This window comes from Cydia fagiglandana, chromosome 5 (assembly GCF_963556715.1).
Source record: "Cydia fagiglandana chromosome 5, ilCydFagi1.1, whole genome shotgun sequence".
Lineage (NCBI taxonomy): Eukaryota > Metazoa > Arthropoda > Insecta > Lepidoptera > Tortricidae > Cydia > Cydia fagiglandana.
Genome location: NC_085936.1, coordinates 5180255 through 5203490, shown reverse-complemented (window position 1 = coordinate 5203490; position 23236 = coordinate 5180255). Strand labels below are relative to the sequence as shown.

Sequence of the window (23236 nt, the reverse complement as noted above, 5' to 3'; positions counted from 1 at the left end):
GTTCCTTCGAGTTCAGTCAACTGTGTGTTTAATAATATTTGCTAGCGTGACTTTCATTTTTGCCATTTTATTATCCGAATAACTGTCAATATAACTATCTCTACCTTCCATAAATATAACATTCTTCAAATGTCATTTGATTATTTTAAAACTTTTTGGCTTTGGTAGTAATAATTAATTGTGTAACATACATGTAAACCCTTTTAAAGTCAGGTACAGACTGACTGCAACCCGATTGCAAGTTATGGAGCATTCCACGGGCTGTCCTGTACAAACCCATTTTATATCCTGTGTTGCGACTTTTTTTTCGACATTTAAAGCAGGCGATTATTTTTCTGTGCATATTTTTGAACATTTGTCATTCAAAAGGAAACTCTTATACCTGCAAATCTTCAGAAAATGCGCGTTTGTACGGGACAAACGGTAGACAATTTCATGGAATGCTCCTATATGGGAATTCCCATACAAGTTGCAGTCCGTTTGTATCAGCCCTTAAGGTGTGCTCCCCAGAGCTTCAATGACCACATTTAATATAATCTTATAAATGCAAAACACAAACACAGCCATAGTACTGAATCACAGGTCAGGGTATAAGAGCACAAGTGTAACAAAAAAATTGTTTGAGCAATACTTTTGTTCAACCAAATTAAACTAATAATTGACATGTAGTTGAAAGCAATCTGGGCTTTACAAAATGCTACTTATTTAAGGGGTACATGAAATAGAACAGTCAAGGTATTAAATATTGACATGGAATAAGTCCCAAAAATATATACACACTACCATTATGTACAGGTAAAAAGGCTGTGTATATATGTTTTGTTCACTTTATCGGTGGTGATATTTAATACCTTGACTGTATTACTAAATAAAAAAAAAGATTGTTAGTAAATACTGTCATTAACTAAATACTCTGAGCACCATGTACCTTGCTGATTTGATTATAAAGACAATTCAAGAGTGAATTTAATTGAATGAAATGAAAGTTAATAGTCATTCAAGCCATTGCAATTTGAATCATCTAGTCCTTGACCCCTGAATTGTTGGTCTTGTACAGACATGCCTGTTTCCACAACCTGATTAGTATTAATTTTAGCTTTCCTAGCTGTTAGAATACATACTACTACAAAATAAGGCACATGCGTTCAAGCGTACAAGTTTATTAAAACATAAACAAAACTTCCATAACATAAAAGTTTAAGTAGCTTCCACGAAATCACTTTCAATGACAGAAAAAGTATTGTGTGACTTGTGCAGTAGCGCATGCAATGTTAACGAGAGGCATGAGCGGAGCAGGCTCGGAGGTAAGCGTAGGTGGCAAGGTTCTTCCTCTCACCTCGCGGGACGGGCATCTCGGACTCCAGGGGAGTCGCGGCCACAGCTGCCACCGCCGCGGCCACCCACGCCATCCACACCACCCCCCGCATGTCCCCGAACCACATCACAACACTCCACTATCTCATTATTGGCACAACATTCACACAACTTAACCAATACCAAATCCTAACTATGCTAACAACTCCTATTGGCACGGTCATGCTTTGGGAAAATTCATGTCGCAATACCACGGCGTATCACATCATACTAAATACGATCTATCACAACATTTTAACTAACAATCTTCTCGAAAACTATACGAATGTTGTTGAAACAAAGACAGTTGCTGCACGTCATAACATCTCAACGCAGAACATGAGACCCGTCATATTCTAGCAACGTTTCGTTTTGCACTAGTGTTGTAAAGCTAGGTAGGAGTGCTTCGATGCGAAACGAAGTGACCCGACTTGTTTGTGATAACGTTCAGAAACTTGAATCATCGTTTTTAATCGATTATTATGATTCATCGATAATATAAAAGCAATCGAATATAAACCGATAAGATTAGCAACTAAAAAGATGGAATTTCGAAAGAAAGATCAGAATTGATTATGTTTGCATAAGTTTGCCAATAAAATAAAAACTATTTATTTGTAAAATCGGGTACTTCGAATTACTTTCGGGGATAATTTAAGCCGTTTACAAATACACGGAGTATAAGATTCAACTTTTGGTAACGTTCCCTGTTGCATATTCATGCACAAACGTGCCATATCTTCTAAATATGGTAATTTCATTTCTGGATCTTTTGGCATTAAATAATTATCTGCTGGTAACCACTTTCCATTAACGTAATGCGCCGGTTGTGAAAAAGCACCATCGAATTGTAAACCAAACGATCCTGAAAACACAATATAGGTCTAATATGCCATTACTTCAAGTAATATGTTGTACTCGTTTCACCTTATTATTCTTAGTATGCCGGTCATTTGTATACCTAACGCCTAAGAGAGATTTGATGATTAGAGAACTTGAAGAGACTTTATAAAACCTTATAGTCAGGGGACAACCCTTTTTATTGAATGCAAATGTACCGAAATACAGTTAGCCGCACTGGAAACTGGAATTCATAAATAAGGCCATACATGTAAGTACTATATTTACCGTTACATTTGATACCGAGACAAATGATCTCGTCAGGTTGAGCACCAAATAGCCAAAGTTTAACCACGTTAACTAGACTGATGACTTTATTAATGGGAAGTTGTGAAAAATTTGCTTGTTTCTGAAAGAATTTAAAAGCAAATTAAATAAGCAGCAATAAATATTATGAGTCTGGTAACCTGTTACTTTCAATGTCCGTATATTATTAAGTATACCCATTGATTAGAGACAACTTGAGAACAAAGTTTAATTCATACACTTACTCTTCTCTCCAGGACCTTCGTCCACAAACTATTATCAAATATCATTAAATATTCCATTGTTCGCATTTCTGGAGTAATAGAACCTATATTTAAGGTTGAATTTCTCACTCTCGTGTATCTCTGGTATGGCTCGAAGGTATTGTATTTATGTATTGTATTTCTTATATCCACTAAATGATTAACTCCCACAAAACCCCACACGGGAGGACAGAACATGTTTCTCATAGCCACTTCAGCAATTTCCGCTGCTACTGGAGCTACCTCCAAACCCAAATCCGATGTAGCTACTACTATGTTATGTTTTTCAATGTTCGCCGCTTTCATCAGAATTGTTGCATTGTAACATGCTGGGCCAAGATTAGGTAATAGGATACGTATATTTCGCTTTGCTGATGCATTTAGCATTAAAGCTATTTCTTCCATTGCATGTTTGTTTGCTTCCAACCAATCCCCAATGGGTAAATCCATGCTGAAAACACAACATAACATAATATTAATAATAACATCAACCACACGCATGAACTAGAACTTTTTAGGCTCTCTTTTAAATTCCTTTTAGATATACAGATATTAAACCATCTATTCGTTTGCCACAATGCCACATTACTTTTGCTTTTGATGTGTTTGGCTGACCACAGTTGCTGCCTTCACTCTTTATACCTAAAGTCTATTCCAATAGAACTTGCTAACTATGTAAACAAACAACCTAATTTTGTTTTATCATTGTTTCTCTTTGAATTTTCACACCACCTCATCAAATACCATTGAAACCATACACATATACACTATTGAAACGGTCCGTTCCGTAAAATACATAAATATGTAACTGTATCTTGGATATTTAATTAAAAGTTTAAAATGGTTTCATACGTTAGGTCATTAGGACCTGATGGAATGGCGGTTTTGTTTCTTTACTTTCTTTTAAATTCTACAATTGTCTATGATGGGTAGTGTTGTGACTAAAGTTTGTAATATAAACCTGCTACACACTACCCAACCCACGCTCTGTACCTATCGCCACGGTTATAAAATACATCAATAAATCATTCTTAAGTACTAATTTTATTTGTCTTCTGATCGTGATTAAACAAATTAAAAATAAGTAACTACTTGTTTTTTACTTTTGGTATTTTATTATTCGATATGGTTTGACATTAGTAAAGTAGTAAGTAGGAGTCTTGCCCATCACTAGTAAATTGATCATACAGAGACAATTTCAATATGGCGGTTTGTTTACATATAGTGCGTCAAGCAAATCTTGTCAGTAGCAATGTAAAGCAAACTAAAGTAGGGCAACACTCAAAGAGTAGTATTGCGCTAAGAAAAGCAGCAATGTACAATGTACATCGAAACAAAACTTTTTTTCCGCTGAGCGCGCCTTGTCACGTACGTCAATTCAAATTGTCACTCGCGGATTCTCTATTGAAAATGTTTGAAATTGTTATTAATACGTATGGACGGACAATTTAAAAGCAGTGTGTGATGTTGATAAAAATGATTAACTAATTTGAAGATCTCAAAATAAAATTGTAAGTGGACTATGCCGTTAAACAAGAATGTATGAATAAAATCATTGCTTCAGCAGGTAGATGTCATACAGGATTTTCATATTTTATTAGATTTCTCAGTTGGCACTGTAGGCATTGTAGGCACCTTAGCTTTAATTAAGCACAGTCTTATTTAATATATTGGTATTTAATGGTGACACAGCAGAAATATCTCTTGAAATAGAATCGATTCAGAATGTAAACATTGTAAACCATTTGTAAACAAACAAGATGATGGCTGTCATTCGCGAGCCACATTCCACAGATAAAACACAGATGACACGCGATTTTCGAATTATTCGAACACAGTGTTGCTAACCCGCGATTTTTCAAATTTGCCGCCGTTTGCTACTGACAAGATTTGCTTGACCCAGTATAGTTAGCAAGTTCTATTGAAATAGACTTTATCCTATTCAACCTTAAGTTAATAGTTTGGCACATTCCGAAATACTTACTGAAAAGGTACGTGATCCAATACTATCAATAGGTCACAATACGTCAGAGCAATACCAATTTTTTCAACATATTTCACTACTTTTCCAGAATAGTTCGTTTCAATGTAACTACATTCATGTTCTATCTTGTCTATCGGTGGGTTAGGACATTCGCTATCATAGATAAATATTTTGGCTATAGTTTTAGTGCCAACCGATAGTTCTAATAATTGTGATATTAAGTGTTCGGTCAACTGAAATCCAGCACCTGATATGCATACAACATAATCATTTTTCGGTAGACTTTCGGTTTTTGTGACCTTTTGTTCCGTAGATAATTTCAACTGTATCTCTTGGTTATCCTTTTTAATTTTTGTTCGGTATTGGTTACAGTTTTCAGTTATGCCTTTAAATTTAGAATCTGCCATAAAATAATCAAATTGGTAATACGAATGGCAATAATCTAAAAATTCTGGGAGGCCGCCAATGTAATAGGGTTTACTTCCTTTCATCAACAGTTCTTTCCAAACTAAAGGAGATCCAATGTGATGCCATTTATATTTCTGATTTATCTTTAAAAGCCAAGTCTGAAAAGGAATATGGTTATGTATAATAGTCTACTTCCACTAGCTTATAACACAGAATTAATTGCTGAATTATACTAATTACTTTCCATTCCGGAATACTCTTTTCTATACGTTCATAACAAAACTGGGGTAGATTTTGAGAGAGATGGTCCACCACCAAGTTTAGTTGCGCAAACTTTTCGCATTGGGATTCACCCGCAATAATTATTCGAACAACCATATTTTTTTCGTGCTAATACCGAATATTGCAATATACTAATACCAACTAATACTAAGTAGCAAAAATAGTACTTTTGTCTTGATTTAAATAAATCTGACAAAATACAATGATTTGACTTAACAACAGGACATGACATGAGTGAAGTTGGTATAGTCTTTAGAAAAAAAAGGTTGAATAGGTAAAATTACCAGTAATTTACTAGTGTTTACTAGTATTAAAAAACTATTTTAGATTAAATTTATCGATTCGATGTATCGATTGTTAGTATATGAAGAAATTCCGTACGATTTCTGAACGAATGTCGCAGCTGATACAGTGACACTTCGATGACATTTTTTTGACATTAATAGCAACACTCCATTTAAAGCAAAATCTGAAAAATTAAGCTACCGAACTAAACATTTTGTTATTCCTTTATTCAGTTTTATAATATAGGTATTAGATACATTTTTGCTTGATAAATACTGAAATATATCGAGATACTATATGCAAACTTCAAAGTTTTATTGAGCACTGTTAAGCGTTCACACAGCAATAAAAAATTTGCTTGAATTGGAACGTTAGGTAGTTTATAGGTATGTACTTTCTTTATAACCTAACGTTGTGTGCTCGTATTGTTCCTTGTCATAATAAACACCAATAATTTGAAATAAGCACTTAATATCTTGGAAAAATATGGCATCGACAAAAAACTGGGGTTTCTGTGACCTATCCCTCAGTAGAAATTATGACCTCAACAAGTTATATTTCTTAGAGAGACTTGGTTACAACACTGTTGCCCTTAATACAAATGTTGAAGAACCCAGTGAAGAGCCTAAGAAGAAAAAGAAAAAAGGTGAAGTTAGAGAATCTCAAGACTACATACCTGCTCCGGTAGAAATTCCCAAAGACTTAACAGAAAATTTAAAGCTTAATATTCTTCAACGAGTAACAATAGAGTTCTCAGAGTCTAGCATTGCCCATAAAATTAACCGCTCTGAAAATATCAAAAAGTATGATTTTGTCGCTGTAGTGCCGAAAACGTTGCAAGCCTTTCAATACGCCTGTGGCACTTTAGATATTGATATAATCAGCTTTGAACCTGAGACTAGAATTCCTTTCAAAGTTAGCCGTAAGCTTTACCGACAAGCAGTAGACCGAGGGATTTTCTTTGAGCTCATGTACTCACCGGCTATCAGAGATACAACTGCGAGGAAAAACATTATAAGCACTGCGCACATGTACCATGCAGTTGGCAAGTCTAAAAACATCATTGTTACCAGTGGAGCGGAGGACTCCACACAAGTACGCGACGTGCACGACGTCATCAACTTGGGCTTTATTCTAGGGCAGAACAGCAACCAGAGTCTTGAAGTTATCCGAAGCAACACTAGAAAGCTTATTGTAAAGGCTGAGGGAAGAAAGTGTGGGAAATTGTATATGACTGTTAGAACTCTAACTGAAGATGATGAGAATAAAACACCTGCCTCCTGAAATCGTTTTTTTATAAAATTATGTAGTCCAATTACCTTTTAAAAACTTATCAAAATTTATTTCATTAAAATCTTATTTTTCTACAAATACAAATAGCATCACAGTTAGGAAACATTTGTACACATTTATAGTTATTAGAAGTTCAACTCTTGATCTAAGAATGTTGTCCGAATTTGTTCAATCATTCTGACTTGTCTGGTTCAATCTTCTCAGTTATAGTCAAATCTGCTGATGCTCGCGGATTCATTGCAGTCAACTCTATTGACGGGTCATCTTCAGGAATTGTAAATAACTCAGCTACCCATTTGAATCTGTATAATAAAATATAAAAGTTTGAATATAGCCAATTGGGAACCTAATGAGACTGAATAACGTATAAGGGCAATACTTAGGTGGTTATCACACTGGCGCTGCTTCTAGAAACTGTATCTGTGTAATACCTAACCATCTTAAAGTACAACTTGTGTTTAACCCTTTGACCGCCAGACTTCAACTGACGTGTGCGGCTTTAGCCTTTTATAAACCTTCGTGCATCTGACAAGATTTACGATGACGCCACGCACGTTAAGGGGCCCACAGATTACCAATTCGCCGGACGATATCAGCCTGTCAGTTGTTTGAAGCTGTCAAATTTTGCGTCTGAGAGGCTGATATCGTCCGGCGAACTGGTAATCTGTGGGCCCCTTAACGTACGCTCCTTTAGGCCTGCAAGATTGTACCTGACATCCAAGCATGACTTGCGTTGCCGCGCGCGCCTGCATACTTAAAGTTGCTCGTGACAACGCAAATCAAGCTAGGGGGTCTGGGATGCAGTCTATATAGAGATAAGCAAATGATTTTTTAGTTGTGTTATTTTTGTGATAATACAATTGTATTTAGTTGTATGGGTGAAGCAAAGTGAATGAGTGCTTGTCCTAGTCACTGCGTTGGATGGGTAAAATAAAAACATATCTTAATTTTAATTAATGTATTATTTTCAAATGCAATCTCAACGTTTGGTACAGGTAATACAAAATGTATAAAATATGCACACATTAGAATTTAAAAAAAATAATATTCACAACACAATTTTCACACAAAACTTACATAAGCAACATCCTAGTGACTGCTATATTTAAGAATATAATATAATAACTTGTTTTGAATGCTTACATTACTTTCAAGAAATACTTAGTTGGTAGCACCACTGGCTTTATTTGCAGACTACATGTAACTTCTAACAATAGAATAGATATTTTTACAACATTCCTTTATATAATTCATAGTTGCTTAAAATATTTCATTGTGATATACTCGTAGATAGATTTTATCAATTACATTATGATATTATTGCTGAGTTATAGATTACATTATCTCAGGCGATCTAGGAAGTACAATGCCTAGATTTACAGCTACAATGTCTTATGTTAACGTGAATACATGTGTTAGTAATGACAGCAATGAAAAGCTTGTTAATCCACAAAAAAACGTCAAGCCGGGCTACAAGAAACCCTCCCACTCTGAAAGGAGATTCAACTTGACTAGAAAACAAATTAGCCTCCAAATAAAATGCTTTTATGTTTGAGCAAACTGAGAACAGTCTTTAAATTGTCTTTTTTGTTTTATATTTGCCAGATGTCGCTTAATGCAAGCACTTATCTACTCTACAAGTAAATTTGTGGCATTCCGTTGTGTCAAATATACTAAATATTTGAATTCATTCATAATTAAAATACCACAAAAGATAATGTCATGGCAGAAATTAGTAACTCATGTTCATAATACAATTAAAACTAAATTTATTTACTTACAGCAAACAATCCGCACAATGTTGAATGCATTTAGACATACTAATAACAAAATAAATAATCTCCACAAAATTAATCACACCTATTTAACAAAATTCAGTCTCATTGGTCATAAAAACAATTTATTACCTAATGTGTCTTTCCTCAAAAACTTAAAATTTAATAAAATACATGTGAGTTAATAAAATAAAATTTGTAATCGTGGAATAGGAATCAAATTTAAGAGAGACCCCACACTAGCGTCTTCCAAGCGTCAGCGTGTAGTCAATTCTTATGTCTGCTGCTCGACGCAGCGTTGGCGCAACTGCGCAGCGACGCCGTTTTCCATAGCGCTGACTAGACGCCGACGCTCAAAAGACGCTAGTGTGGTGTGTCCCTAAAGACTAAATGCGTGGGTCTAAACATTACAGCATCTATATTAAATACTATGTAGCAACCGATTGGTTTCACTAATTATATTGATAAATTATCAATGATAATATTTTTCGCACATATCAAATGCATTCGTTTTCGTATAATTTGAACAATGATTACGCAAAGAAGAGTAAATAATAAAGATTTTAATCCCCATGCAATGTTACGTTCCTCCAAAATCTCACGACTCAGTCCCATGTATTTTTTATGGCGCTGGGACCTCACTTTATTTAAAACATCATTTAGTTACGCAACTTTGTATTGATATAAATAGTGATTGTTATTTACTTCCCTCTTTTTATAAGCTGCCTAAAGTGTAAGATAGAAAGATCAGGTGGGGTAAGATTAAGATAAGATACATTCTCTTAACCAACTGTTTCCTATAATAGCCATCACACACAAGCGTCTACCAAGCGTCGGCGACTAAGTAAGGCCTGAGTGGACGCTTGAGTTGAGCGTGCAACGGCGCGTGCGGCGTGCATGTTAAACAAATGCAAACGTATAGGAGCGGCCTTAGTGCACGCTGCTCAAATCACTTGTGAGCCCGACGCCACGCTGCACGCCCCGCCGAACGCTCCGCTCCGAGCGTCCACTCAGGCCTTACACTAAACTCTATGGCTGCTGTTCGAGTTGACGCGTAGCGACACCATCTTTCATATTAGCGCTGACTAGACGCCGACGCTCAAGACGCTAGTGTGAGGTGGCCCTAACACACACACGTTAGGCCATTCAGTCTCATACAATCTACTCAGTTCGATTCATTGTTCTTAGTTTACTGATACGTTTCACATCTACCACCTACCATCACACTACGTAATATCACGTGTTGAAACCAGTCCTTTACATTACAATATGCCTCAACTTTTGGCTTGCGCGACCGAGCCTTTAAGGCTTAAACCGTTAAGGCTAATTTCTTGTAATCTAAGCCTTGACGGTTTGAGCCATTAAGGTCAACCCTAACTCAAAACACTACCGCTTCTTAGCAGTCTATCATTACAATGATAGTTAGAGAACTGACGCATCTATGATTGATTTATACAAAAAGTACCTAGTGACATCTTAATTAATAATTACTACATATTATGTTAGTATGAAGTTCTGTAATAATTTTAAATAGCGGCAAGTGGCTAGCAAATGTGCCCACCCTTATTACTTGGCTCGCTTCTCTAAATTTCATTCGTGAATAGCTATATAAAAGCCGTACCTACAGTCAGCATTATAGTGACTGTAATAGTCTTAGAGAATATAACCAACGGTGTGGTCATTAACAGGCGTTCCCCTCTGTTGAAAAAAAGCGGCCAATGGTCAACCACATGTCAAACACATGTATGGACTGACGTTTATCTGACATGGCTAGTTGACGTTACGTATACATTTGATGTGCCCCTCCCTCCAAAAAACGGCAGACTATTTTGTAACGAAAATTATAGACATGGCGTCTCTGTTGGTTATATCCTCTAAGGTAATAGTGGCCAAATATATCGTAACACAGAATGTGTCCCAATATAATTGGCCACTTTGGTCTTCACTATATTTGATACTGACTGCACACTACAAAAAATAAGGACGCGAAACACGGTGAATTTCGTACATTGACCCGCCATTTCCTATCTCTTTCGCACGCACATAATTGACCGAGCGTTAGCGAAGGTCTCCGTTTTAGCTTGGGCAAAAATTCTTTCGTATTGTTTGTATGTCCCAATTTTTCAATCCATTCTCGTAAAACTATGTAAGCAGGTTCAATGATTAAATAGAGCTAGACCAAGAAAAGTCTGCAGCAATTCTGATAGCGCACTCAGTGCAAGTGTTATTTTAATCGTCAAACTTCTACGAAATTATGATGTTAAATAACACTTGCACCGCGTGGGCTATCAAAATCGCTGCAAGCTTTTCTTGGCCTGACTCTAGATTTCTCCACTTTTTGGATTTTTTCCAAATGGCGGAGCCATACATTCTTCAGTTCTAAGTTACGCTCGCGAGGTCTACAGCTCACAGAGACACTAGTTATACTTATTGCCGTCTCGCTCGCAAAGTGGCATGAACCGCCTATAAGGCCATTTCCATCAGTAGAAAAGAGCGGCAAATTTAATAAATGTAGGTGCGAATGGCTGTCGTTTATCGTCCCATAGAAAATTTGAATTTCGCGCCTTTTCCACTGACAAAGTTGTTTGACCGGCTATCTTCTTCCTCGCGTTATCCCCGCATTTGCCACGGCTCATGGGAGCCTGGGGTCTGCTTGACAACTTGTTCGACTGGCTATAATAAAACTAGCTTTTGCCCGCGACCTCATCTGCATGGAATTTATGATAGCAGCTAAAATAGATATAGCGCCTGGATAATGCTAATAGCAATCATTCAATTCGCGCATTGCTTACTTCAATTACTAGGCAATTCATCAACTCTTTCAATTTAACCCCCCTTTGCACTCTCTTCAGGGATGAATTCCAACGTAAAAAGTATCATATGTAAAAGTATCATATGTAAGTATGTATATACCAAAGTATATAGTTTTAAGGGGGGGTTGTGGTTTTTTTCAACTATATCGGTTCAGCGGACCGACAGGCACACTTTCGCCATTATAATATTAGTATGGATAAAATAAAATTAAGCGCGTGCGAGAGAGATTAGAAATTGCGGATCAATATACGAAATCCTTCGTATATTAGCGTCAACCGTTTGAGATGTCACTAGCCACTATAGTTCGTTTTTTTTAGCATTAGAAAGAACTTGCAAGAAGGTAAGCGATCTTGATGTCTTTTAATTGAAAAACTCTTTTTAAAAATCAAAAACTATTACTTATGAAAGCAAAAGAATATAAATGATCGTATTAGATTCATAATTGTTACATATTTGCCGTAACTTATTTTTAAAATGTGTTTTTCAATTAAAAGACACATCAAGATTGTTTACCTTATTTCTAATGCTAAATAAAACGAACTATAGTATGGATAAAATAAAATTAAGCGCGTGCGAGAGAGATTAGAAATTGCGTATCAATATACGAAATCCTTCGTATATTTGGTATATTAGCGTCAACCGTTTGAGATGTCACTAGCCACTAAGTCAGTTGTTGAGAAAAGACACGCAGTGCGCGACCGTATTGACGTTCTCCACCAACCTGTTGTAGAGCTCTCGCCGGACCGAGGCCGTGAACTTGGACACGAGGCAGAGGGTCGCGATGCCCGCGAATATCGCGTTGTAGAGCATCACCAGCTTGAAGTTGCCGAGCCACTCGATGCGGCCGAACTCGCCGAGCAAGTCGAAGTTTGTTATACCTGGAAATTAAAGTGCACATAGTCAGTGGCGGATTTGCCCTAAGGACAAGTAGGCCCGGGCCTATAGTTCGTTTTTTGAGCATCAGAAATAAGGTAAAGAATATTTATGTGTCTTTTAATGGAAAAATATATTTTAAATTAAAAATATGACTACGTATTGGGGAATTTAGGTACACTCACGCGGAGGCCGAGACTCAACCCCGTCACGGACGACACGTAGACGTATAATCTGTCTCTGTCTCACCTAGTATCTTAGCCAGCAGCGGCATAGCAGTAGATATGGCCAGCGACACCCCACACAGAGCGATGATCCGCGGCAGCGGCGTGCGTCGCGCTCGCGGCGTCACGCCCAGCGCGCGGAGGCCGAGACTCAGCCCCGTCACGGACTACACGTAGACGTATAATCTGTCTCTGTCTCACCTAGTATCTTAGCCAGCAGCGGCATAGCAGTAGATATGGCCAGCGACACCCCACACAGAGCGATGATCCGCGGCAGCGGCGTGCGTCGCGCTCGCGGCGTCACACCCAGCGCGCGGAGGCCGAGACTCAGCCCCGTCACGACGACACGTAGACGTATAATCTGTCTCTGTCTCACCTAGTATCTTAGCCAGCAGCGGCATAGCAGTAGATATGGCCAGCGACACCCCACACAGAGCGATGATCCGCGGCAGCGGCGTGCGTCGCGCTCGCGGCGTCACGCCCAGCGCGCGGAGGCCGAGACTCAGCCCCGTCACGGACTACACGTAGACGTATAATCTGTCTCTGTCTCACCTAGTATCTTAGCCAGCAGCGGCATAGCAGTAGATATGGCCAGCGACACCCCACACAGAGCGATGATCCGCGGCAGCGGCGTGCGTCGCGCTCGCGGCGTCACACCCAGCGCGCGGAGGCCGAGACTCAGCCCCGTCACGACGACACGTAGACGTATAATCTGTCTCTGTCTCACCTAGTATCTTAGCCAGCAGCGGCATAGCAGTAGATATGGCCAGCGACACCCCACACAGAGCGATGATCCGCGGCAGCGGCGTGCGTCGCGCTCGCGGCGTCACGCCCAGCGCGCGGAGGCCGAGACTCAGCCCCGTCACGGACTACACGTAGACGTATAATCTGTCTCTGTCTCACCTAGTATCTTAGCCAGCAGCGGCATAGCAGTAGATATGGCCAGCGACACCCCACACAGAGCGATGATCCGCGGCAGCGGCGTGCGTCGCGCTCGCGGCGTCACACCCAGCGCGCGGAGGCCGAGACTCAGCCCCGTCACGGACGACACGTAGAGGTAGAGGATGAGGAACGTTTCTAGCGTCGCGCCCGCCCAGCCCAGCTTCGATAGCGAGGCTATGCCTAGTGTGAATTGTTCCAACTGAAAATAAAACAGTAATATGTATGTGTTTTAACTTTCCTGGTGCAATCGGAATTATACTAAAGATACTATCTATTAGATACTAGACGCCAATATCTACAGAAGCTATTTTTCATAAGGCGAAAGACAAACATTACCATATTCCCAAAATCAACCAATTCCCAATGGTACCTAGGTATAAAGTGTAATTTGGTACAAAATTCTCGATATGAGCTAAAGGTTAAGGTTTTATCCAAGTTTTCAAAATTTCATTTTCGGAACCATTACTAATACGAAATTGGATGTTAAGCTACGCTTGTGAAAGAGAAATGCTATGGTTATCTATACCCATTAGCCTAAATGCCCTAAATAGCTTGTGGATTAGATAGGTTATCTAGATTGGCTTCGACAAACCTTCTATTCTAGTCTAGACCGTATTCATTTAGATGACCTTTAGGATAAAAGTAATTTATTTTCGTATAAATACCTATATCACCAAAATAACCTATATCCTTCTGTCAAAGTCCATTAAAGACGCACAACAAACACAACTAACGTCACTGATTATTTTTTTGTTGACAAAAAATAAGGATGTGTGAAATCAATGTTCAATGTGCAAGTGGTAAGTACCTACTTTAAATAATATCTCGGACAGCGAAGCGTTCAAGATAAGATATCAGAGGGCCAAGGAATACCGAAGTTCGCAAATTGGGGGCATCTTTCTCTGTTACTCTAATAACGCCTTAGGCCGCCCCCCCCCCCACATCTAGCGTCTTTCGAGCGTCGGCGTCTGGTCAGCGCTATGGAAAATGACGTTGCTGCGCATTTGCGTCGACGTTGCGTCGAGCAGCGGCGATAGAGTTGTAGACGCCGACGCTCGAAAGACGCTAGATGTGGGGGGGGGCCTTAATTGGAGTAAAAGAGTAAAAGACTACCTACCCGTGTACTCAGCGGCAGCGCCTTGATCCCGATGAGCAGCTCGAGGGTGTTCTGTATGACCATGAGGACGGTGATGGCCGTCAGCGCCAGCAGCAGCAACATCGCCAGTGGGTACACGACATTGCGTTGAAACGACGACGTCTTGCGTTTGTTCTCCACTTCCTAAGGAATAACAATAATTAAAAATGTATAACAAGACAAGATATGTGAAACGGTAAAGATTAAAAATTTACGCCCTTGTGCTGTTTGGCCTTCGGCCATTTGAAGATAACTAACGAGCATACCCTAGTGATATAAAAAAGTTGTCATATTGCGTTCTAGACCGTTCGCGATGTAGACTAAAATATAGGCAAAATATTACACTAGTCATTTTCTACAGATGAGGACATTCGCAACAAATGCAGGGCCTTCACCATACACTAGCAATCTTCTAGACCGAGTTTAGAGCAATTATTTCATGCAACCGATGATGCCAAAAATGCGGGGGTGTGCGGGACGAGGTGAGCGAAGTCCCGTGCCGTGATTGGTCCGTTCAAAGACACGGACGTCACACAAAGACACTTTCGACTCGAACATGGAGTAAAATTACCGTATGCGTGGCAGAGGGGGTAGCGCGACTATGCTCAGTCTGGAGGATGTTTTCACCTGCCTATTCAATTGACCATAATAATTGTGAAAATACTCTCCCAATTTGAAACCGAATCGACAATGGCCTTAGTTACATCAGCTTACTCGTCTAAAAATGTAAACTTACAGCGTTGCAGTAGCTTATACCTATAATATATATATACATTTTGAAGATATGAGAGTAATATTTTCATAACATTCAACTTCATGTGTTATGTCATGGAATGCCAAGAGGCATTATTTGCCTACAGAATGGCGAATAGCCTTTGTAAGATAAAACATGAAATGGTAATATTGTACATTCCTTTAAGATGATGAATATAATAAACAACTGACGCTTGTTGTGTATTTATGTAAAAACCGGCCAAGTGCGAGTCCGACTCGCGCACGAAGGGTTCCGTACCATTACGTAAAAGACGGCAAAAAATCACGTTTGATGTATGGGAGCCCAACTTAAATATCTATTTTATTCTGTTTTTAGTATTTGTTGTTATAGCGGCAACAGATATACATCATCTGTGAAAATTTCAACTGCCTAGCTATCACGATTCATGAGATACACAGCCTTGTGACGGTGACAGACAGACGGACAGCGGAGTCTTAGTAATAGGGTCCCGTTTTTACTCTTTGAGTAAGGAACCCTAAAACAATAAATTACATATTTATAAAATAACCTTGACTCGAACTCAGCAATTAGCCAGTACCCACGTAATAATTACATTGAAAGTAAACAATCCATTTTTCCTAATTTTTCACGTCACTCGAGTCTCAAAGAGAGAGAGCTCCACAATATAAATAGAAACCTACAAAACAAATCCAGAACATGTTTATATTTATATGCACACAGAGTTATCACATTCGCAATGGTCGGTGCACGCTTTGACTGATAACTGTCTTGTTGTACTACAAAGGAAAACGCGCCGAATATTAAACCTTATAGCATAGCATTAAGGTTTAGAATTAATTGGTTGTGTTGTAGGTGGCACTTAGATCTAATTATAGTGCAAGTCAGTGCTAACTAACCATAGGTTACCGACCTCGACGTTTTCACTCGGTTTAGTTGACAAGTTGTTACATTTTATGCACTTGGACATAGCAGACCGGCGTTTCTCGACAATGTCGTTGCGACGGTGCAATAGAAATTCATCGATCATTTTAGAGCCAGTCCAAACTATATCGGTAAACGATAGAGCAGTGGTTCCTAACCTTTTTAGTCCAGTCACCCCCATGACTAACTAGGGAACCTGATTTTACCCCTCCTCCCAATGGTAATAAAAAAAACGTGTACGTTTGTTGTATTGTTATATGTATTAGGTTAGTTTATTTACCCCTGTAAAATACCAGTTTTACCCCCACGGGGGTAATTACCCCCAGGTTAGGAACCACTGCGATAGAGTGTGTAAGTGTTACCATAACCGACAGGTTCCTATTACAATACCTATGACGTTTATATTTGGACGGACTTTGCAGCCATAAAAAGTCACTAAGTGCAGAATTAGGTTAGACAGACTATTTTTTATCGATCTGCAATAATCTAATGACAGAGAATGAGATAGACGAATTTAAAAGTACGGATTTGGTAGCTGAATATCAAACAATAGTATTCCAAGGGCAATGTCAGTGATATAACGACCCAATTCTGTGATTGGAGTCCTTAATTCTAAAACGGCCCATGTCTCAATGATATCATACTGACTGTTGTCGTATTGAAGTTAACAGACACAATTAAAAGTGCGACGTATATTGCGTTAACGTACGATATATATTGTAGGATGGTATTGAGTCAATTATTGAGTGAGTAAACTGAGTTGCCTAAGATTTTGCCTGCATAAAATGTTCTGGAATCCCTAAAACTAAGAAATACATACATACTCGTATTCTAATATCGTATCAGTTTCATTGAGTTTTTTCACAGTCAGAAAAAAAGGTTTAATTCCATAATGAAATGGACTTTCCGCACAAGTAGCCTAAAGACAGGATTCCACCAGTGTGCGGCACTGTGTGATGGTACAAGCATATTGAATACAAAAATGCTTGCGCCGCACACTACGATTTTAAGGTAATAAGTACTGCTCTAAAACAAACTCGCCAAAGCAAATATAAATGGTAAATATATATCCCGTTTTCAATAGTAGGTATTTATTTATAATATTTAATGTAATGTTCAAATATTTGCGGTAGACACAAGATAATAAATCTGTAGCTATTAATAATAGTCATATTTAACATACATACGTAAACAGTAAACATACACTTAATGGAATACAAACTATATAAATAATATATAAGTAGATAAGTAAATGTTTGATCGTACTTGTATCATTGACGTTCGAAGACGACAGATTCCTGTGGTCTGGGTGCATTGATTTGGATGGTATAATACAGTATACAGATATAGTTCATAATTATTTTCCATCGTTTTTTCGACGGCTGAAATAGCAAGATACGCACGACGTTTCACGGAAACGTTGTTGACGCTCGATGACAGGTTGCAAAATCTAAGGAATAAAGCCTACCTTTCTCATAGCGACGATTTTCTTGAGCCTCTCGTTGAGGCCAGCCTGTAAGGCTCCGTTTCTCAGCCGCAGCAGCGGGGTGTCTTGGGAGTCCTTCTTCACAGAGTCGATGCTTGATGATGACACGTCGCCACGGTCTGGATACATCGGCTCGGGTGATATGTAGCCGATTCCTGTAGAAACAAGAAATAAAAAAAAATGTACAAACTTCACTTTATACATGCTACTTAATAGTGTTTAACAGAACACAACAATATTACGACTAATTTGACTTGAAATCTCAGAAGAACTTTATTTTATAGACTCAATAAGTTGGCATGAAATCAGACTAAAAAGATTGAAAATTTTCATACGGCACCCATTTACATTGCAGTGTACGGGTGTTGTCGAGACTCGCTGAGATTTTGATTGAAATTTGGTACCGTTTATTTTAATCTGAACTAGCGACCCGCCCCGGCTTCGCACGGGTAAACCTTAACAAATTATACACCTAAACCTTCTTCAAGAATCCCTCTATTGATAGATGAAAACCGCATGAAAATCCGTTCAATAGTATTTGTGTTTATCGCGAACATACACAAAAAGACAGAGCCGGCTTTGTTTTATAAGGTGTAGTGATATGCCTTCTAGTGGATTGAACTGCATAATTGGCTCACTGCCGTATTCGAACTTCAAGATATTCACCAGAGACGACACGTTCTAGATCCATTCTAGATACGTTATAGTTTAGATATCAACTAGTTCTCTTTTGCAGCGCAATTCGGGCAACTAATGTCACTTTTACGTTAGATAGAGTAGGATATCTATTAGATGTGAATTAGATCTCTAAGTCATATCCTGATGTGGAAATCGTTCAAGAGTATCTCCAAAATCACGCAAATGTCAAATTTGACAGGTTAGATCTTAAACATATCGTTATCGTATCTTGGTGATGTCTAAATCAATCTTGTTTTGTGTTCGATCAAACTGGTTTCGAAGGTTTTTGACTCAATAACAATATTATTAATTTTAGAAGCTGCTTAACCTGTTCGGGTAAGTGAACCCATCGAATTAAGACTATGCTGGAAACAAAATAAAAAATTCTCATTCCCACTGCTACTGTGAGAATTAATTTTTGACTATTATGAATACTAATATGGCTATAGCAATATGCTATAGTTATTGGCCAGTATATAGTCATTAGCCCCTCTTAATAATAAGGTTTCAATGGGCTTGTTTCTTTGTGATTTGTAAGGAGTGACCAATTACTATATACTGGCCATTAACTAATAGCAGGTCACCCTACATATACATATGAAGCAATCAGTTACACGATAGATCTTAGTTTTTTATATGTAAGGATCAATTCATACCTGTCAAAAGATTATACAACTTGTTTACTCGTTTGTTAGTATATGACGTAAAGCTCAAAACAAACAGCGGGTGAACGCAAACTCCCATTGTTTGTAAACGTCGCTATTGTTCGCAAGTGTGATCGGTCGTTGTAATCTTGGAGTGCCGCCTTTATACATTCAGCTGTGAAAATCTGAAACTTTCATCCATACAAAAATGGATCTCCCTAATGAAAGTAATGAAGTTTATATTTATCTGCTGACTGTACATACATTGAAATAATATCTGATAGGACAAAGTCCTCAAAATAATTTAATAAACTGTATAATGATGTAGAGTATTGTAGAGCTACTAATTAAAACTTATTATTACATGTCAGATATCACTTATATGTATGTAAATGTATGTTATTGCGAGTGACAGCTATTTTACCGCACTGGTGAAGTATGTATCTACTTACAATAGATATTTTTTTTATTTCTAACTTATATTTCGTTATCCTTCTCGTTTAATAGTTTAATTTTTCTTATTATGATGTGCAAAGTGTATATCTAAAATTTATAACAGTTATATATTTTTACTTGTTCCGCGTATTCGCTGATAGGGCTCGTGCGTATGTGTATTTAGATAGTATCAAGATAACATCACTCAACATTGCATTCTCTTATATTTTGACATATTTTGATTGGCTATCTAGATCCAAAACGCATAATAAAACCATGTTTGTTTCATCATCATCATCATCATCATCTCAGCCTATATACGTCCCACTGCTGGGCACAGGCCTCCTCTCGAGCGCGAGAGGGCTTGGGCTATAGTCCCCACGCTAGCCCAATGCGGATTGGGGACTTCACATACACCTTTGAATTTCTTCGCAGATGTACGCAGGTTTCCTCACGATGTTTTCCTTCACCGAAAAGCGACTGGTAAATATCAAATGATATTTCGTACATAAGTTCCGAAAAACTCATTGGTACGAGCCGGGGTTTGAACCCGCGACCTCCGGATTGCAAGTCGCACGCTCTTACCGCTAGGCCACCAGCGCTTCCATGTTTGTTTAACTAAGTGCAAATATCATAACGCTTCAACGATATGACGTGGAAGCTATGTTAGATAGGTACATATAACAACAGATTTAGTCGGTATATGAAGGTCAGGTGCGTTGCGAAGGTCGCAGCGATCACGCGTATGAGCAGAAAAACTGCGGTACTAGTATTATGGCGTGTATATCCCTTTCATTGCTTTAGAGAGGGACCATACTTACAAATGTACAAGACAGCTAAAGTAGTGGCTAATAGATCATGTTTTTTACTATTTAAATGAGTATTTTTTATTTAAACTGTGTAATCTTAGAATGGACATCGGATGATGGTAGCATAATGTTTCCTTCTACATTATGCTACCATCATCCGATGTCCAGACCCCCCCCCCCACTAATTTGAAATGACGTAATTTATGAATAGCCCCTATGTATTATTATAACATCTTGTTTGACACGGTAAACAATAAATTAATTCTTATTCTTATTCAGCTGGCCATCACCACAAATAAGCGCAACAGTATTAGTATGGGATTTGTATTAGTTGCGTCCACGTTTAGTATCTGTGTGCCTATTAGCCAAGACGCCAATCGTTTGAGCCGTAGCGAACGAAACGCTAATGTGTCTCTGTCGCACTAATATGTAAGTGCGATAGAGAGAGATGACCGTTATGCAGTGTCTTTTTAGTCTTTAGCCAAAGTCTTTAGACCACTCAGGTTTCAATTAATTTCAATTAGACCGCTCTTAATTCTTGACCTGAACGTTCAATTCGCTGAGCTGGTTGAGCGAAAAGAATTAAGCACAGTTCCGGCCTTTGTCTTTTAACTATTTACAAAAAACATTGAATAGATTTGAATCCTTTTCTAGACAAACAAAGACCTCAACACACGTAATCATGCAGTGCTCTTATACGGATAGAAACGTTTGGTCGTAACCAAATTATGATAGCAGAAATTGAACCTAACTGTATTGATACAACACCATTCGTCACTCAATACCGCAACGAATGCGTTGTTGAAAATCTAAAAAGACCACGGTCCAACTCTAGATACAATAACACTGTAGTTTACATATGTAATTCGTTCCACCTTTCTACTCTTGATTTTGAATAAAAACTATTTTAATATTTCCAGCTTCATGTACTTAACTACGTACAGTACCGGCCAAAAATAGGTCATATCACCTTCAGGTTTCTACCGCAATCCTTTTTAGAGCGTCTAGTTGACTACGAAACCCTAAATTGGTTAGCCGTAAAAACCTGAAATTGATATTTTTGGCCGGTCGTGTAGGTAACATGTTATATGCATTGTAATTTGGTAATCTATTTTTAGCGAATGTAGATTGGTATATTTCAGCTGCCACGCCACTAATATTATTCAATCAAGTGTGGTGCGCCCCTCCAGAGCTGTCCTAAATATGCAAACCATTCTGGATCTTATTTACCAGACTTTAAGTATTTATTACTATGTTACTGCTGTGTAGATTATGCAGTGCGTGTTCTACTGGTGTTAAATAGATAAACTGCACAAAGTGACCATGTACAAATGACTAGCTCTTCCTTAAACTAGCGCTTCTGCATAATAAACACCTTTTTTCGTGCATGCACCCGCGCCATTTTATCGATATTCAGTATCAAAAAGGTTTGATTAATTACTTATCATAGTTAATTATTATCGAAGGTTGCAGCGACGTAGACTCCGGCGACCACGTTAAGTTTATTCAGCTTGTGAGTAGACACATATTCCGTAGGAGAGCCATAAACAACATAGCGTGGTCTGACTCTGCCACACAATTTAAATTCTTCGTTCTGTTTATTAACCTAATTTAGTGTCCCAGTGCCGGGCAACAGCCACCCCTCGTTTCCTCCACTCGACCCTGTCTCTACTTTCCCACCAGTCTGGGTTGAAAGAATTCAAATCATCCACCATCTCCTTTTCGATCTACCTGCACCATCTATGTGTTCCATGGGACCCACTCTATTTTTTAATTCTGTGTTACAATCCTAAAATTTGTCTTTATAATGCCGGAACTCATACAGCTGTCAATATTTTAAATAAAGTCACTAATGCCAACACATTAGTTATGCATCAGCATCCATGTGCTATTAATAATCACGAATGCAATTACTGAGTGCGTGCATTTATTCGGATTAGCGTGACTGTGTGTACCGGTTCTTCGTCATCGGACACAGGTAGTTTTGATATATCGAAATTGTATAGTTTAAAGGAAGTATAAATCGATAGGTTAGTAACTATATCTTGGCCTTCGACTGTCTATATTATGTTTAAATGCAAACGGTGTAGTTACTATTAAGTATCAAATATTGGAGCTAATGGAGGCCTAACGTCCGAAACGAACGAAAGCGGCCATCATTCCGATAACATTTAGGCCCTCCTGCCATCACAATTTAGCATGCTCTCCACTCCAAAACAAATGGTATAAACCCCGTTAAAATACCACATACCTGATGAAACAGCGTTGTTCATCCTCCGCCTGACGGTCTCCTCCTCGAAGGAGTATACGTAGTACTCCTCATTGAGGTCTTGGAGGAACTGGGGCTTCACCAGCACTCCCCCGACCACGCCGAATAGATGTACGAAGCCGAGGGGGGTGAATACTGAAAACGAAAACTTGGTTACGTTTTGTACTAGAAAACCAAATCTTACTGATGATAAATATATCCTAACACATTAAAAAGGCAAATCTAGTATTTTTCCACGATTTTGGCAGTACATCTGCAACCCGCTAGATGGTAAACCGTAGTCAATGGACGCTTGCAAGTACAGGGATCGCCCACCCTTTAAATAATAACTAAGCCATCTAGTCTACGAGTTTTTTGAGGGGCAGGGGTTTGCATACGGCAGTCTTTCATGTTGCCATTCCTTACTACGCTCCAAAAAAGGTTAGTATAAATACATGGAGTGAAGTTGAAGCCTAATCGATCTTTGTTCATAAGTTTCATA

At 38.5% G+C, this 23236-nt stretch overlaps 4 protein-coding genes across 4 annotated transcripts in view; 1 reads left to right on the top strand and 3 right to left on the bottom strand.

The window, feature by feature from the left end:
* LOC134664331 (uncharacterized) overlaps positions 1–1845 on the bottom strand; it is a 395099-nt gene extending 393254 nt beyond the window's left edge. The window contains exon 1 of the mRNA XM_063520904.1: positions 1337–1845. Within this exon, the coding sequence (XP_063376974.1) occupies positions 1337–1442 (106 nt within the window). The 5' untranslated portion in view covers positions 1443–1845. The remainder of the gene's footprint in view (positions 1–1336) is intronic.
* Positions 1846–1964: 119 nt separating this feature from the next.
* LOC134664675 (putative malate dehydrogenase 1B) lies at positions 1965–5574 on the bottom strand. The gene is made up of 5 exons (XM_063521420.1): positions 5395–5574; positions 4747–5312; positions 2745–3213; positions 2482–2602; positions 1965–2218 (listed from the first exon to the last, which is right to left on the bottom strand). The coding sequence occupies exons 1-5, from the start codon at positions 5530–5532 to the stop codon at positions 1965–1967; spliced, it is 1548 nt and encodes a 515-aa protein (XP_063377490.1). The 5' UTR covers positions 5533–5574.
* A 564-nt stretch (positions 5575–6138) lies between these two features.
* On the top strand, positions 6139–7007 carry LOC134664334 (ribonuclease P protein subunit p30). Its single transcript, XM_063520907.1, has one exon. It carries the CDS (start codon positions 6208–6210, stop codon positions 7003–7005), a length of 798 nt encoding a protein of 265 aa, XP_063376977.1. The 5' UTR covers positions 6139–6207; the 3' UTR covers positions 7006–7007.
* A 31-nt stretch (positions 7008–7038) lies between these two features.
* LOC134664339 (protein Lilipod) overlaps positions 7039–23236 on the bottom strand; it is a 36067-nt gene continuing 19869 nt past the window's right edge. The window contains exons 5-10 of the mRNA XM_063520911.1: positions 22738–22890; positions 17903–18075; positions 14760–14921; positions 13604–13841; positions 12325–12481; positions 7039–7316 (exon numbers count right to left, since the gene is read on the bottom strand). Of these exons, the coding sequence (XP_063376981.1) occupies positions 7187–7316; positions 12325–12481; positions 13604–13841; positions 14760–14921; positions 17903–18075; positions 22738–22890 (1013 nt within the window). The 3' untranslated portion in view covers positions 7039–7186. The remainder of the gene's footprint in view (positions 7317–12324; positions 12482–13603; positions 13842–14759; positions 14922–17902; positions 18076–22737; positions 22891–23236) is intronic.